Source organism: Larimichthys crocea, chromosome II (assembly GCF_000972845.2).
Source record: "Larimichthys crocea isolate SSNF chromosome II, L_crocea_2.0, whole genome shotgun sequence".
Classification (NCBI taxonomy): domain Eukaryota; kingdom Metazoa; phylum Chordata; class Actinopteri; family Sciaenidae; genus Larimichthys; species Larimichthys crocea.
This window is the reverse complement of record NC_040012.1, coordinates 8563157-8576571: the sequence shown is the minus strand read 5'-3', so window position 1 is coordinate 8576571 and position 13415 is coordinate 8563157. Positions and strand designations below refer to the sequence as shown.

At 41.4% G+C, this 13415-nt stretch overlaps 1 protein-coding gene across 1 annotated transcript in view; it reads right to left on the bottom strand.

Annotated features, from left to right (window-relative positions):
• Window positions 1–1120: 1120 nt before the first annotated feature.
• Window positions 1121–13415, bottom strand: part of pigk (phosphatidylinositol glycan anchor biosynthesis, class K) — a 28139-nt gene continuing 15844 nt past the window's right edge. Inside the window, exons 10-11 of the mRNA XM_019253601.2 lie at window positions 12469–12544; window positions 1121–2492 (exon numbers count right to left, since the gene is read on the bottom strand). Of these exons, the coding sequence (XP_019109146.2) occupies window positions 2376–2492; window positions 12469–12544 (193 nt within the window). The 3' untranslated portion in view covers window positions 1121–2375. The remainder of the gene's footprint in view (window positions 2493–12468; window positions 12545–13415) is intronic.

Genomic DNA, 13415 nt, shown 5'->3' with positions numbered 1-13415 from the left:
TGAGCAATCATCATCAGACTGTGACACTTTTTCTCCTCTCTCTCTCTTCATTTTTGTTTTCCGACTCAAAGTTTAAGAAAAAAAAGCCACATTTAAAATTTAAGAAAACTCAGTAAGCTTGCACCACTGAGCATGATTTATGCACAGCTATTGTTGCAGATGAGAATAAAAATCTGACTGCTAAAATTACTATTATCATTCCTGGGAATGATTGACATTACAAAGGCTCACTGACAGGCAAGCAGTTGGAAATCCAGAGTTTCCATAGAAATTGGACAACCTGTCACTACGCTCACACATACTGCCTCTAAATCAGCATGTGTGTGTGTGCTTCTGTTTGTTTGTGTATAAATGATTAAATTTAGCAGGCTGCCACATAAGGCTAATGTCGATGTTGTGTGTGCGCTCACTGCTGTATGCTGTTTGAACAACCTGTGTGACATATTCAGAGCATTCTCCTTGACTCTGCTACCAGAGATCTTTCTGCCTCTTTGGAGATGGCTGCTCTAATATTGTCCTGTCACTGTTTTTCCCCCCACCAAGTCAGGTGTGACGGAAGACAGACGCAGATCTTTATTAACATAGGGAAACCATAGTGACAGAGGAGTCGCGGGAGTACATCGCCGCACTGAAAGGCTGAGTATATTCAGTTCCATCTGCGAGCACTGAAGTAGGAACAAGAGAGAGGCGTAGAGGAGATGGAGTCAATTTTGAAGTGGGTTTAAGAACAAACAAATCCATCTGAGATCGGGTGGCTTTAATTTCAATTTGTATCTGCTGCCAGCCTGATATACACTGATTGTATATCGAGGCTTGGATCCAACTGCTGCTCTGTCTTTTGAAATAAAAGACTGGAACAGAAAGAACACAACATTTTAAAAACCTCCCTGGATTGTTTGAAATGCCTCCAGTAAGAAAACAACAGAGCAGGTGTGGAAGTTAACTCAAGAAGCACAGCTTTCAAGGATATTTTTGTGGTATAAAGCAAGCTTAGACTCAGCTCTGCCAGACATATCTTCAAGGGGTTATAACATTAAAGGAGATTTTAAAGCAGCATTACAGAGTAATTAAGAGAACTCAATGTAAAATAATAAAACAGGCAGATAAAGATGCAAATGAATTCCTTTGTTCCAGTGTTTTATCTTTATTTAAGGTTTCAAAATCCAAGAAATTGTGGAAACAAAATGAGTTTGCTCTCTCTGGAAAGGAGAATAAGATTACAAGTATAATAAGAAACGGGGAAGCGTTTTAGTCTAAATAATGTAGCCTCTAAGAAAACGTACTCGGTGGCTGACGCAGCAGCTGCCTCCTGATACATAATGGTTCAATTTCCAACTCCATCTATTTTCCACTTCAGCCACGAGGGAGAGTGGCAGCGAGCACCCCGATGGGTGGGTCCTAACGCCAAGGAGCAAAGATAAACTACCGCGGGTTCAATCCATATGCTCTGAGCATCAGTCACTCCCCACAACAATGAGTCTAATGCAAAGTGGTTTAACACGGGGAGAAAGGGGATGGAAAAAAAAGGACGAAAACACGTCCCAGCACAGAGGAGATTCATTTGGGACGGCCGGCGGCTTACTGGGTTATCACTCACTTATCGCTGTAGCTGTAGTGTGAGACGTGGAATGGCCGGGGAAATAGCTGTCCATCACCCAGAATACAATCAGCGCAGTACACGGCTGGGGAGCTAATGGATGTTTCCACAGGGAGGGCAATTTGGTGAATGGGAAAGTGGATGGGTCCATCATGTGAGATGGGATTATGTGCGATTGTTATCCTTCACAAGCGTGATATGACGGTCAAGGGGTGTAATGTATATGGACAAGGGAGACATTAAATAGTAATCTCTCCACAGCCCACTCGCAGCCAATCAGCCAGCCCCCGTGACCACATTTTCTTTTTGTGACCGGGCAGACGTTCTGAGTGGCACTTAAATAAAAATGCTGCTGCTAAAATATGCAGAGCAGCACGCTCTCAAAAATAAATTAGACTCTTATCTGCGGACTCAACTCAGTGCATTTTTAACCAAATCAATGCAATTATTATTACGGAATGACTCGACAAAACTTTTGACGCAATAAAATAAATATAAGTTGAAAAAAAAAATGATGATGATGCATGAATTCAAGTATTCAAGTATTTGTCCCTTCTCACATGACATCTGGTATAATACACAAATAGAGAGCAATCTTCCAAACCAACAAAACAAAATGCACCAATTGCATCCCACCGAGCAGTTACGGTGCCATGCATCTTTCTTCCATTTGCAGCAAAATACAAACTGCATCCTTCCTCCAGTATCACTTCAGAGGAGGTTCCTGATCTGCAGCTTGATGTCCTCAGGTATCCAGCGTAGAGTAAACACAGACGTCTCAGAAGATGTGTTTGAGGTGTTTCATGCCGTACGTCTTGAAAAACACCAGGAGGATTAGAGTCCACAGGCCCAGGATGAAGCCATCAGGAGGATGCCAGTCTTTCTGCTTTGGTTTCTGAGGAGAGAAGGCGGGGGCGGGGGAGGTGAGGTGAGGTGAAGATGGGGGAGGAGGTTAGTAATAGTGTGTATATTTCTCCTGTTGAGGCCACCGCTGATTGTTCTGTCATTCACACGGGCATGCAGGCACAGAATCACATATACACTCACTTTATCTCTTCACACACTTTACGTACACTATCTGCTGTGTCACACACACAAACACAAAGGTTCACACAAAAAGCGGGCGGTAAAGCTCATCAGTACACCTCCCCTGTCTTGTGTTTGTCCCATTCACTGCCACATCATCACTTTGTGTATGATTATACTTTTAAATCTCTCCCGTATTAAACATGCATCTCACAAAGGAGCACATTTATATGCTAATGCGGCAGCAATATTCTGTGGAGAGATGAGATTTAACCTCTAAAAAATCTTCCTAACTCCTCCACTGGCGACAAAGCTATAGATAGGCTGCGAGGACGCACTTAAGAAATGTCTGTTATCCCTCGCTACACAAGCTGCCATTAACCAGTCAAGAAATCACCAGTCAGTAAAGGCTTCCCCCAAAGCCAAAACCCAGAGACTTGGCAAAGAGGATGAACACACAGCACGTAGTCCGAGTCTGTCTTAGAACGACATTCAGCACAGTAAAGCTGCTACACATATACTTAAAAGATCTGTGTCTCTCGAGCTTGTCTGAGAGCTACTACAGTATTCAGTGTACATTTACTGTTTCTGAAGTACATCCATATCAGCTTGACACAAAACACACACACACACACACACACTGCAGCAGGAGCTGGAGCCGAGCTGACAGCAGACTGACAGGTCCTGGAGCATTAGATGCCGGTGTGAAAGCCCAGACCAGGGTCAGTATTACCCACAAACTCTGAGTAAAGCCATAAAACAAGATACAAAGTTACCAAACATACAGCGTGCGTGTCAAATTAAATTTGTATGAATCCATATTCTTTATAGTAACAACATAATAAGGAAATTTTTAGCTCATTGTTATGATTTGATAGCACGTTCACTGAATCTCAGCAGAAGAGAATGCGAACGACTGAACAGATGAATTCCTACTCTCCAAAACTGCCTTCCAGTTTATGCGTAAATTGATTCAGTACAATTCAATAGGACATCTAATATTTTGCTGAATTTCCTTTTTTTTATGAGAGCCGCTTGAGTGGCATATGTACAGCGGTCCCCTTTGGAGTACAAATAAATGACTGGCACACACTGTGGAGCTTGTTAAATATGTGCAGTGTCTGAAATTACCACCCACCAAGCGCCAAATGCTGGTGAAAAGTGTCTTTGGCAGCTAAGACATCCAGCACGCTGGCTGACACGGTGACATTCAAATGCCTTATTATTAATTATATTCAGTTTTTTTTTTAAATATCTCCCGTGCTGACCGCCGTGCGCTCTGTTCGTCAGCCAATCAAACGACAGAAAAAGAATGGCTCTGTCTCAAACAGGCTTCTCAGAAGCTGACTATAATGCTCCTGCTACACAAAGCAACATTAGCTCAGCTTGTGGAGAAGGATGATGATGAACCTGACCCACAGTGATAAGTTAAAGTAACACACTGCACTTGTTTCCATTCATGAAATAGCATTTACAATAGGCATGGTTACATGTTTCTTAGAATAATGAATATTAATGACGTTGGCTGGTGAACATTGTAATTGTAATATCTTATTAGTTTAACAGCTCTTGGTAAGTGAGGCGAAAAGTTAATTTCAGAAAGTGTGTGCGCGACTGTGTACTCATGCCTCTGCAACACTGGTGTGCAGGGTACTATCTTCTCAAGGCTGTCTTTTCAATCCAAACTCCGGGTTACGTGACGACGCTTTCAATTTCTAATGTAGAAGGACTGAGGACAGCAGTAAAATTGCATTATGTCTGACTCCAAATTTATTTAACAGCTCAATCAAGTCAAATCAATAAAGCTCCACTGCCATCCAGAATGCTAAAGCAGAGACAGAAAGATGTTGGCAGCCCTGAGCTCCAGGCTTATTGTTGGGGAGAGTCAGTGCTCGAGGTCCAAGGCAGAGATCTTTTGATTTAAAGCTGCATTCACAATGCAGATATTAGCTTGTATTTTCTGTTTTTATTGTCCAATAATGGCCGGCAATAGACAGATATGAAATGAAATCATAAGACAAAAGACTGAAGTTAAATTTAGGGGTAAGAGATGAGCTGTGGCACATCAATCACTTGTGTGAAATGGGCCAATCCTTTCATACAAGACATTATATTTACAGTAGATAGTGTCTGACAGAAACCAAGCTGCAGGTTATGTGGTGGAAAGAGCGAGCAGCAGAGACACACGAAGCTCAAACTATAAAGAAATGTTTTCAGATTCTGTTAGAGAGCGAAAGAAACTACAGGAAACATCTCGACAAGAGACTGATTTTGGTCCTGTTTGTCTGACATCAGACAAGCAGATGTCAAGTGGGTGTTTAGTCCAAAAAACAGCCCGGAGTTAAAGGCTCTGAAAACATATTTTCACAATCAACTTCTTATCACCAAGGATTGGAGCCAACCAATTATTTTCTGCAATAGTTGGAACATTTTTTGGCCATTTTGCATGAGATGGTTTTTTTTTGTCTGCACTCTTCTCACTGGACTAAGTTGGAAAAGTGTGATATCTTCTACTTGTATGCACCAGAACTGAGATTGACAGCTCTGGGTCTGTTTGCTCATGCTCCCAGGCCACTGCCAATCAAATATGATCAAACCAGCTCTGCACATTGCAAATGAAGCAGATTAGCAGAGTGTTAAACTATTAATCAACACTTCAGACTAATGCACCGACTCAGCATTTCATTATATCTTGTGCCCTTTTTTATCTTTAGATATAATTATGTTTTTTTTTTAATCCACCTATTTATAATTATGAGAAATATATTATTTATGGCTTCTGCCAAGTTACAGTACAGCACACATGCAGAGCAGACGCCCTACACTAAAACTCTCATGTTTCTCCAACAAGACTCCCATTTTAATGCCTTTCTTCATCATCTGTGTTATGTATGGATCCGATTTCTACACAGAGAAATAAAAATAAAAAAAGTGTATCATGGTCATATTTCAGTAATAAAATCCTAGTGCACCACACAGAGTCAATCACACAGGATGGGAGTAGAGAGACTGTTTCAAAAGTACTTCACTTCAGCACTGGAGCCGAGAGCATCAGAGCAGTAAACAGAAATGAGCCACACTGCTCTGTGTCACTTCAGTCGCCCATCTCCATCCCCAGAGTTGTGTTGTTGGGATATTTTAAGACAAGGCTCAGTTCGTAAAGTTTACAGCCGGACATGCTGTTATCCTGTTTTGCTCTGTCCTGCTCAGCCAAACGAAGGATGTTTTTTCCTAACTTTAAACTTAATTGTTGCTTGTTTAAGCCATTGATACTTAAACAGTTATAGAAAATATATAATTTATATTCTTATATACTCATAATGTATAAAATGACAATGTGAAAGGGGTCGGTGGTAATGTGAGGAACCCACAGGGGGTTATCATCTGAATCTCTCTATGGAGTTTCATACTGAGTTTCTACTTTAGCTGTTCGGCCCAAAACTCTGCTGCAGAAGGCAGCTGCTGTCAGAGAGGAAGCTCTAAAAACCCACTTTACAATATCTGCACATCACTAAAGAGCAGGCAGACAGTTACATACTAGCTGGTGGCGAACACAGAGAAGCATTTAGTGCCACATTATTTCAGGTGAAGTTGACAATTACCATAGAGATACCCTGAGGCTGTGGTGGCATTAGACTTTTAAAACTCGATCAGACTAACTGAACAGACCGTATCTTTGTGCAACAATCCATGATATTAGTTTGAATAGACTTCCATCCTGAGATGACTGACAAAACTATTATTTGCCCAAATCGTGGTTATGTTCACTGTAAAAACACATTTTGCAGGTTGGCTAACAGGCTCCCAACTTTTCGCTGAAACCGCAAGCTGAATCCTGTCACAGGTTCGGGGTCGATTTTAACCCGTCTGTTCTAGTTTAGTTGAAACAGGAGCATCTCCTCAAATCCCAATTAAATTTGCCAGCATGCTCGAGTCGTTGTCCTCCATGTTTTCCGGTCAAACTGACACAGAGCCACGACGACAGTGATACGTCCCATCAGATGAATACTGAGCTGACAGCTCTGACTTACTTCAGACAGCACAATCTCGATGTTTATGCTTCTACCTGCTTTCGCTACACTGCATGCATTAGATCTGTGTTATGAGTTGGACACAGTTACAGCCTTGCTGACAAAGTGGATGTCAGGAGGACGAGTAGAGGAGCTAAGGCAGAGTCTGGCTAGGGATGTTCATGTGAGATGACTGGGGGCGTTCGGCCAATGGGGGCAGTTGACCCTTCGTGACAATTGTAGGAAGAGGTGTGCGTCACTCTGACTGTGTGTGTGTGTGTGTGTGTGTGTGTGTGTGTGTGTGTGTGTAAGCCCCTTGGGTAAGGGAGAGCAAAGGGAGATGGATGGACTGTGACAGAATGCCATGTCAGCACAGCCGGCAGATCGAGGAGCATATGTCAAGAGGGAAGAGAGAGCGAGGGAGATAATAGAAGAGAAGTAGGCTCCATAAAGTCGGAGAAGAGAGGGTGATAACTACACATTTCCACCAAATGAAGTTTAATAGGCTGATTATTTACACTGTTGTTCCTTTCATAAGGATCCTTTAAATTTAGTTATTAAAGATCATTATACTTCCCACAGTCATAAATCCAACCATATAATCTAATGCAATCCAGTACAATGGCACTGCAACATGTTCAACCTTTGCAAATATTATACAGCTTGTTAGGAAGTCTTTCTTCACAAGCTGTTTATTCAACTATATTTATTACAGAGCTAGTCATAGACAGTACATACTGTAGTCTCCGTGACATCACCTGTAGGTTTCTGGGTGGCTCTGGCCGCTGCCCCTGCAGCCTCCCGGATAATCCAAAAATGACCAAAGAGGTGTAGCGTCATTGTATCAGGCTGTAAACGTGTTTATTTCTCCTGTGAAGTTGGACATTTTAATGTGGGTTTTTTTTTGGAGACTGACTTGTTCTGTAGCCAGCCTTACGTGGCCAAGAACTGCTGCTTTTGGCACTTCCATGTTGGCTTTGTTTCACTGTCATGTTTGTGATTTGGCTGGGTAAAATATCAAAAACACCTTAATATAACGTGGACCAGGTTAGCACCATTGCAAACCACCACCTCAGTAATAAACATAGTTATTGTAAGACCTCTCTGACAACATCAGTCAAACCTGAACAATATTATCTTTAATAAAAAGGTAGAATCGATGGCTGAGCTGTTGTATGCATTGCATTAGATTTGTGTTTGTCACATATCATATTTTTCAGCCCACTGATTACATCTGAAACTCACTCCAAGTGACTGTTCGCTGCCTTTCTTTTACACTTCTTGTAGATTATCGACCCACCTATGTATTGATACATTTATACCCATCTGTATTAAGATAATCTCAGATGATACATTGGCCTGGCCCATTTATAGCTCTAAAATAAAAATGAAAAAAAAAAAAAAACAATTCTCAAGAAAAGTTTCTATCGTCCAAGGCGATGTCTTCAAATTGCAGCAGTTCAAAATCCAATTAATGCACAGAGAATAGAGCAACAGAGAAAAGCAACAAATCCTCACATTTTTTAGGTGAAACCAACTTACCAACCAATTTTCTTTTTTTTTTGCTTGATAAATTACTTCAGTGAATAATCTGTTATCACAATAACTTGCTTAAATGATTAACTGATACAGCCTTAAATTTAATTTAGTAACGACTTTGACTATCTAACTTTGACTTTTCAAAGAAGAAAAAACAAAAGAAACCAAAAAAACAGACATGAGGGAGGCAGATGGTAGAAAAATATTCCATACAGAAACGAGAGAGAGAGAAGCAGAAAAGAGGAGAGTGTTCGCTGACCTTCACTGACAGAAACATTCACATCCTACTGCCAAGGACAGGGACTTAGACTCAGGCAGCCTGCCTCCATTACAAACGCTTTGTGTTGCGGATTCAATTCACAAGTAAAATCAATTAACGGCTTCCCACCTGATTGATTGGAGCTAATTAATATTGCCATGCAGGATGCTAATGGCCGTTGAGGGAGGACTGAAACACCCTGCCAAACACTCTCACTCCAAGGTCAAAACTGCAGGAAAATTTATGTTGTGCGGAGCCGAATGACAGAACAGCCAGCCAGCGTGCACTGCCAGGACACTCCACTGTATCGCCTAGACGTTTAAGACCTCGGCAAGTTGCTGGGACAGTTTAAGTAGCAGGTGCATTATTCTCTCATAAAACATGTTTTTCTTTTCTAGATGATGTTTTTAATTACCGAGCGCAAGAAAGCAGCAAAGCAAATTATAATTTGATACTTAATTAAACAGAGGAGGCTGTCTGAGTGGTCTGTGATCCACGCACAATAGTATTTAACCATTTTTGGGAACTTTTCCAACTTTATTTGATTCGACAGCTGAAGGCAGGAGGAGAGAGAGAGAAGGGGGATGACATGTGGCAAAGGGCTGCAGGTTGGAATTAAACGTAAGCTGCTGCGGTTAAGACTTAGTCTTGGTACATGGGAAGAACGCTCTACCAGGTGAGCTACAGGGGCACCCCTAACATCTACTTTTTTGACAAATGTCAGTGTTGCAGTGCTGAGGGAATAAGCAAGAGATGGGAGGGAGGCAAAGCATTCATTTTCAGCGTTTCCATTTTCAATTCTCTGGAGCCATATGGTGTGCCGTTAAGCTGGCAAAAGAACAAATAACAATTTGACGCTAGAGACCAAGACTCACAGCGGCAAGGTAGCAAAAAAAAAGCAGAATACACAAGAGAGTGGGGAGAAAAAAAAAAGGAGCTAGTTATTTCAGAACTGAACATATTGTGATTAGGCGCTGGCAACGTGATGAGATGTGTGAGGTTGGGGAGAGAGGATGGCAGGAACAAGGGACTCACCCTCTCACCAACAGCGAGACAACTGCCAACGGTGACAGGGCATTAATCAACTCCTCACATACGTGCACCCACGTACACAAAGAGGTGAAGTTTGTATACAGGCGCCATACAGCACAGCCTTATATATCCACTGTCAGTCACTCTGATGACTTTTCCATTTACAAGCCATCCCCTGGTCTACTGGCAAATGGGAAAATGTTTTTCTTAGAAGATAAGCGGTGGGAAGATTTGTTTTTGTTGGTGGCACAACTGAAATCAGCCACAGACCACATGGGAATATTTTAGACATCAAATCTCATGAGATTCAATCACATCTCGTTCTTCAGATGAGTGCATCCGATCAAAGAACAACAAAGGCCGATGCCACGGTGGCATGAAGATATCTCAAGCAGTTGTGCGCACGAGATGACAGCTAATCAAAAAGAGGAGAGCTGTCGATAGGCTTTATGGACATTGGTCATTCTGCTGCAGTGCAGATGGATTATGGTGAGGGGGAGAGATGACTCAGTCTGTCAGTACTCCCATCTTCAACCCAGCAGGAGTGCTAGCCGATAATCGAAATCTCTGGCAGGGGTCATCGGGTTGACGAGCATGTTCGTGTGTCGTACGTGTGAGTGCATTTAAAAAGAGTAAGGGGGGGTAGACAGAAAAATAGAAAAAGATGGATAAAGATGAAAAGACAGGACAGAAAAATAGAAAAAGATGGATAAAGATGAAAAGACAGGAGAAAAAAGGAGACAAAAGACAGAGAAAGCTAAGATATGAAGCCAAGTAGCAGACGGCGGAGTCTTAATGGGGTGTTTGTGTGAGCAAGTATTGAAAACACCGTTTATGGGGAATTCTTAGCAGCAGGCAGCGGATCTGAGACCGGCCCGGGTTTGCTTGGCTTTTGAGGCAGTCCTCAGCTATCAATTGTGCCGCTGGGTGCGGAGACCCCGATTTCCCATCACGATACTCAATAAGCGTCTGACAGAGCTCATGCCTGTGGTCAGGGTCATTTCTCTGGGCCAACTGACTGTGACTCCTTTGTTCACACCAAAGTCGATGTCTGCCAGTGATGTTTCCAGCAGCAGGACCTGAGGGTTTGTTTTTTTAACCACTTACTTGGTTTCAGCTGGAGCTGACCTTCTGTTATCAACACCAATAGTTTAGTATCCGTCTACAAAGCGGAGATAAACATCATGTCAAATCAACTTCAACTCTACTGTAATCACTGAACTACAGTAGAAGTCTTTCAAACTGATCAATCCTCAACAAATGAGTTAATTTGATACCTCTGTGTCTCCTTACTAATCAAAAACAGTCACATTTTTATTTTACCTCCTTTAAGGGAAGGTAAAATAATAAGAATTTGGAAAATTCCACAATACAGCTGCTTTAATCCTACTCTGGCTCAAACAACACAAAACAAACAAGGTTTGAAATTTGTGTTTCAAACCAATTGTCACATTTTTCTGAGCATCATATTAAATTGTTTGCCTTCGTTTTCATTTGAAATCATAATTCCTAGAAGGCATAACAAGATAACACCCCATGCCATTTAGGAAAGCATGCTTTTGCCTAAAACTTGAAATATTAACTGTTGAGCTCTTGGTTCAACCAATTTATTTTGACAGACAGAAAGCCTTCAGTAGAGCACAGCAAACATAGAGTTTTAGTGGAATCAACACTGTAGTCCAAACGGTCAAATACATATCTGGTATGAGTATACAGCATTTAAATTTCTAGAATAACAAAATAATTTTAAATAAAACTTACATATGTTACCTAATACTGACATATCATCATCCAGTTGACATGGTAAAAAAAATGTTAGCGATCAGCAAGCAGAGTAACATTCATTTGGAGTCGTATTTTTTTTCCACTGAGTGAATGCAATTCCAATATTCACTCTCTATTTTGCTCTTCAACATCTCATGAGAATAATACCCGGCTGTTTGAGTGCTATATGTTCTATGTTCACCCAAGTTTTCCTGCAAAAAACAGCTGCCTGCTCCTGCTAAAAAGAACTCTGGTGAGAGTGCTGAGAGTGAATCGAAACATGAAAGCCGTGGGCTGAAAAAAAAAACAGAACAATAAGCTGAAAGACACTAAAACCAAACCAGTTTGAGGGAAACTGTGGAGATGGGAAATAATTGGTTGTGGATTCATCACCACGAGTGGCCAATCGATTGAATTGCTAATCAAAAAAATATTGATTAAAGCAGCTTTAAATCATCTGAATACCAGAGAGAACAGATGGTTGTAGGATGTACAATAACCTGCAACGTGTTGTACAGAATTTTATTCATCAATGGTCAGTTAAGTGAGTGGAGAGAAAGCGCACAGTCTTATCTTGAAAGATTAGTACTTAGTTATGGGAAATCACAGGATAATACTGTGTAGATGGTCACGTTAATGTGTCCACTCTCAGAATTAAGTATGTTTCACAGGTCGCTGAATCCCAAATGTAAGCAATGCCTGTGGCAAAGATTAATGTGACTTCCTTACTTTTCTGAGGCACAAGTCGAAGGAGAAGTACAGAAAGTGTTTTTAATAACCTCATAATAGAAAATCTTACAAGGACCCCCAGACTATCTATTTTGAATGCAGAGCACATGTTCTAAAAGGTGCAATGAGGAGGAATAGGTGTTCATTTGTGAAGGTCGGCCTGACTGAAAACCACAATCCATTTGGGAATGAGGTGAATGCACAATTCCTCGCCACAATCCTGCCTATCCATTCTGCTGGATTTCACGGCGGCCCCTCCACACCGAGACCAGGGACACTTAGAGCGGTTACCATGGGAACGACACAAAGAATCAGTTGGCGGATGTTGCATATAACTTTATGTTCCGTGTCCAAATAAAGGACAAGCGTGGACACACTTTGAATAAACAAAAACACGGGAGCACAAGTGCATGGCTGCCTACACAAGAGGCATAAAGGATTTTTTAAATGTCTGTTATTTATATCAACACAAGGCCTATTCAGGTGTTTTGAGTGTCCCCTAGTTTTCTTACCTGATGGATGATCTCAGACACTGGCAGCTGGTCCACGTACGAGGACTTCTCTTTCTGCAGCTCTCCATTCACAGGACTGAAAAGACCAAACACACACACACCAATCACAAAAACAGCATTCTTTGGTATTTGCATGAATTAAGCAGACTGCACATTGCACATTAACCTTTTTGTTATGTGGGATGCCATTATTCAGTGACGATGAAAGGCTGTCACAAAGAGGAACAGACTTCCAGTGTTTCTGGAGTGCGGAGCCGAGGTGTGTGAGCGTGATTGACAGAACATTTCAAGGCTCAGTCAGTGATATGCACTGCAAAATGAGGAAAACTAACCCATTTCTTGCTGGTGATGAATTAAAAAAATCATCTCAACAATAATGGATGTGATCAGAATGGATTATATATATCACTACACAGACTAAAAGGACAAGACAAATGGGGAAGTATCACTAAAATCTATCTTTGAGCAACCGACTCACCACCTTTTCACAGAAACTACTTCAGATGTGTTAGTGGGTCCACTTCTATATACATATGGGGTTGGTGTTATATTTCATAAATGGTAAACAACCATGTTTGCTGTTGAAGCTACACGGCAAACATCAGCTCTCCACAGACTCTCGTCTTCTACGATTTTTTTCTTGTTTTCCCTGATGGTGCATCATCTTGCCAGCTCTTTGTCAGAAATATAAATGGAAATTCAGCTTTGGCTTTTAGTGCGGTGTGAGCAGCGAGGCACTGAATTACCTGAATCTACAAAAAAACTGTGGGGGAAAAAAAAGCTTTCTAACAGGGTCGGTCACAAAGCATGCAAAAAGGTGAGAGAATTTAATATACTAGATATGTGCACAGATACTGGTCCTCAGTGACATGAAGACCCCCCCAAAAAAGCTTCAACTGGCAGCTACCCTGGATGTTTAAAATGTAGGTAATTTGTCTGAGGAAACT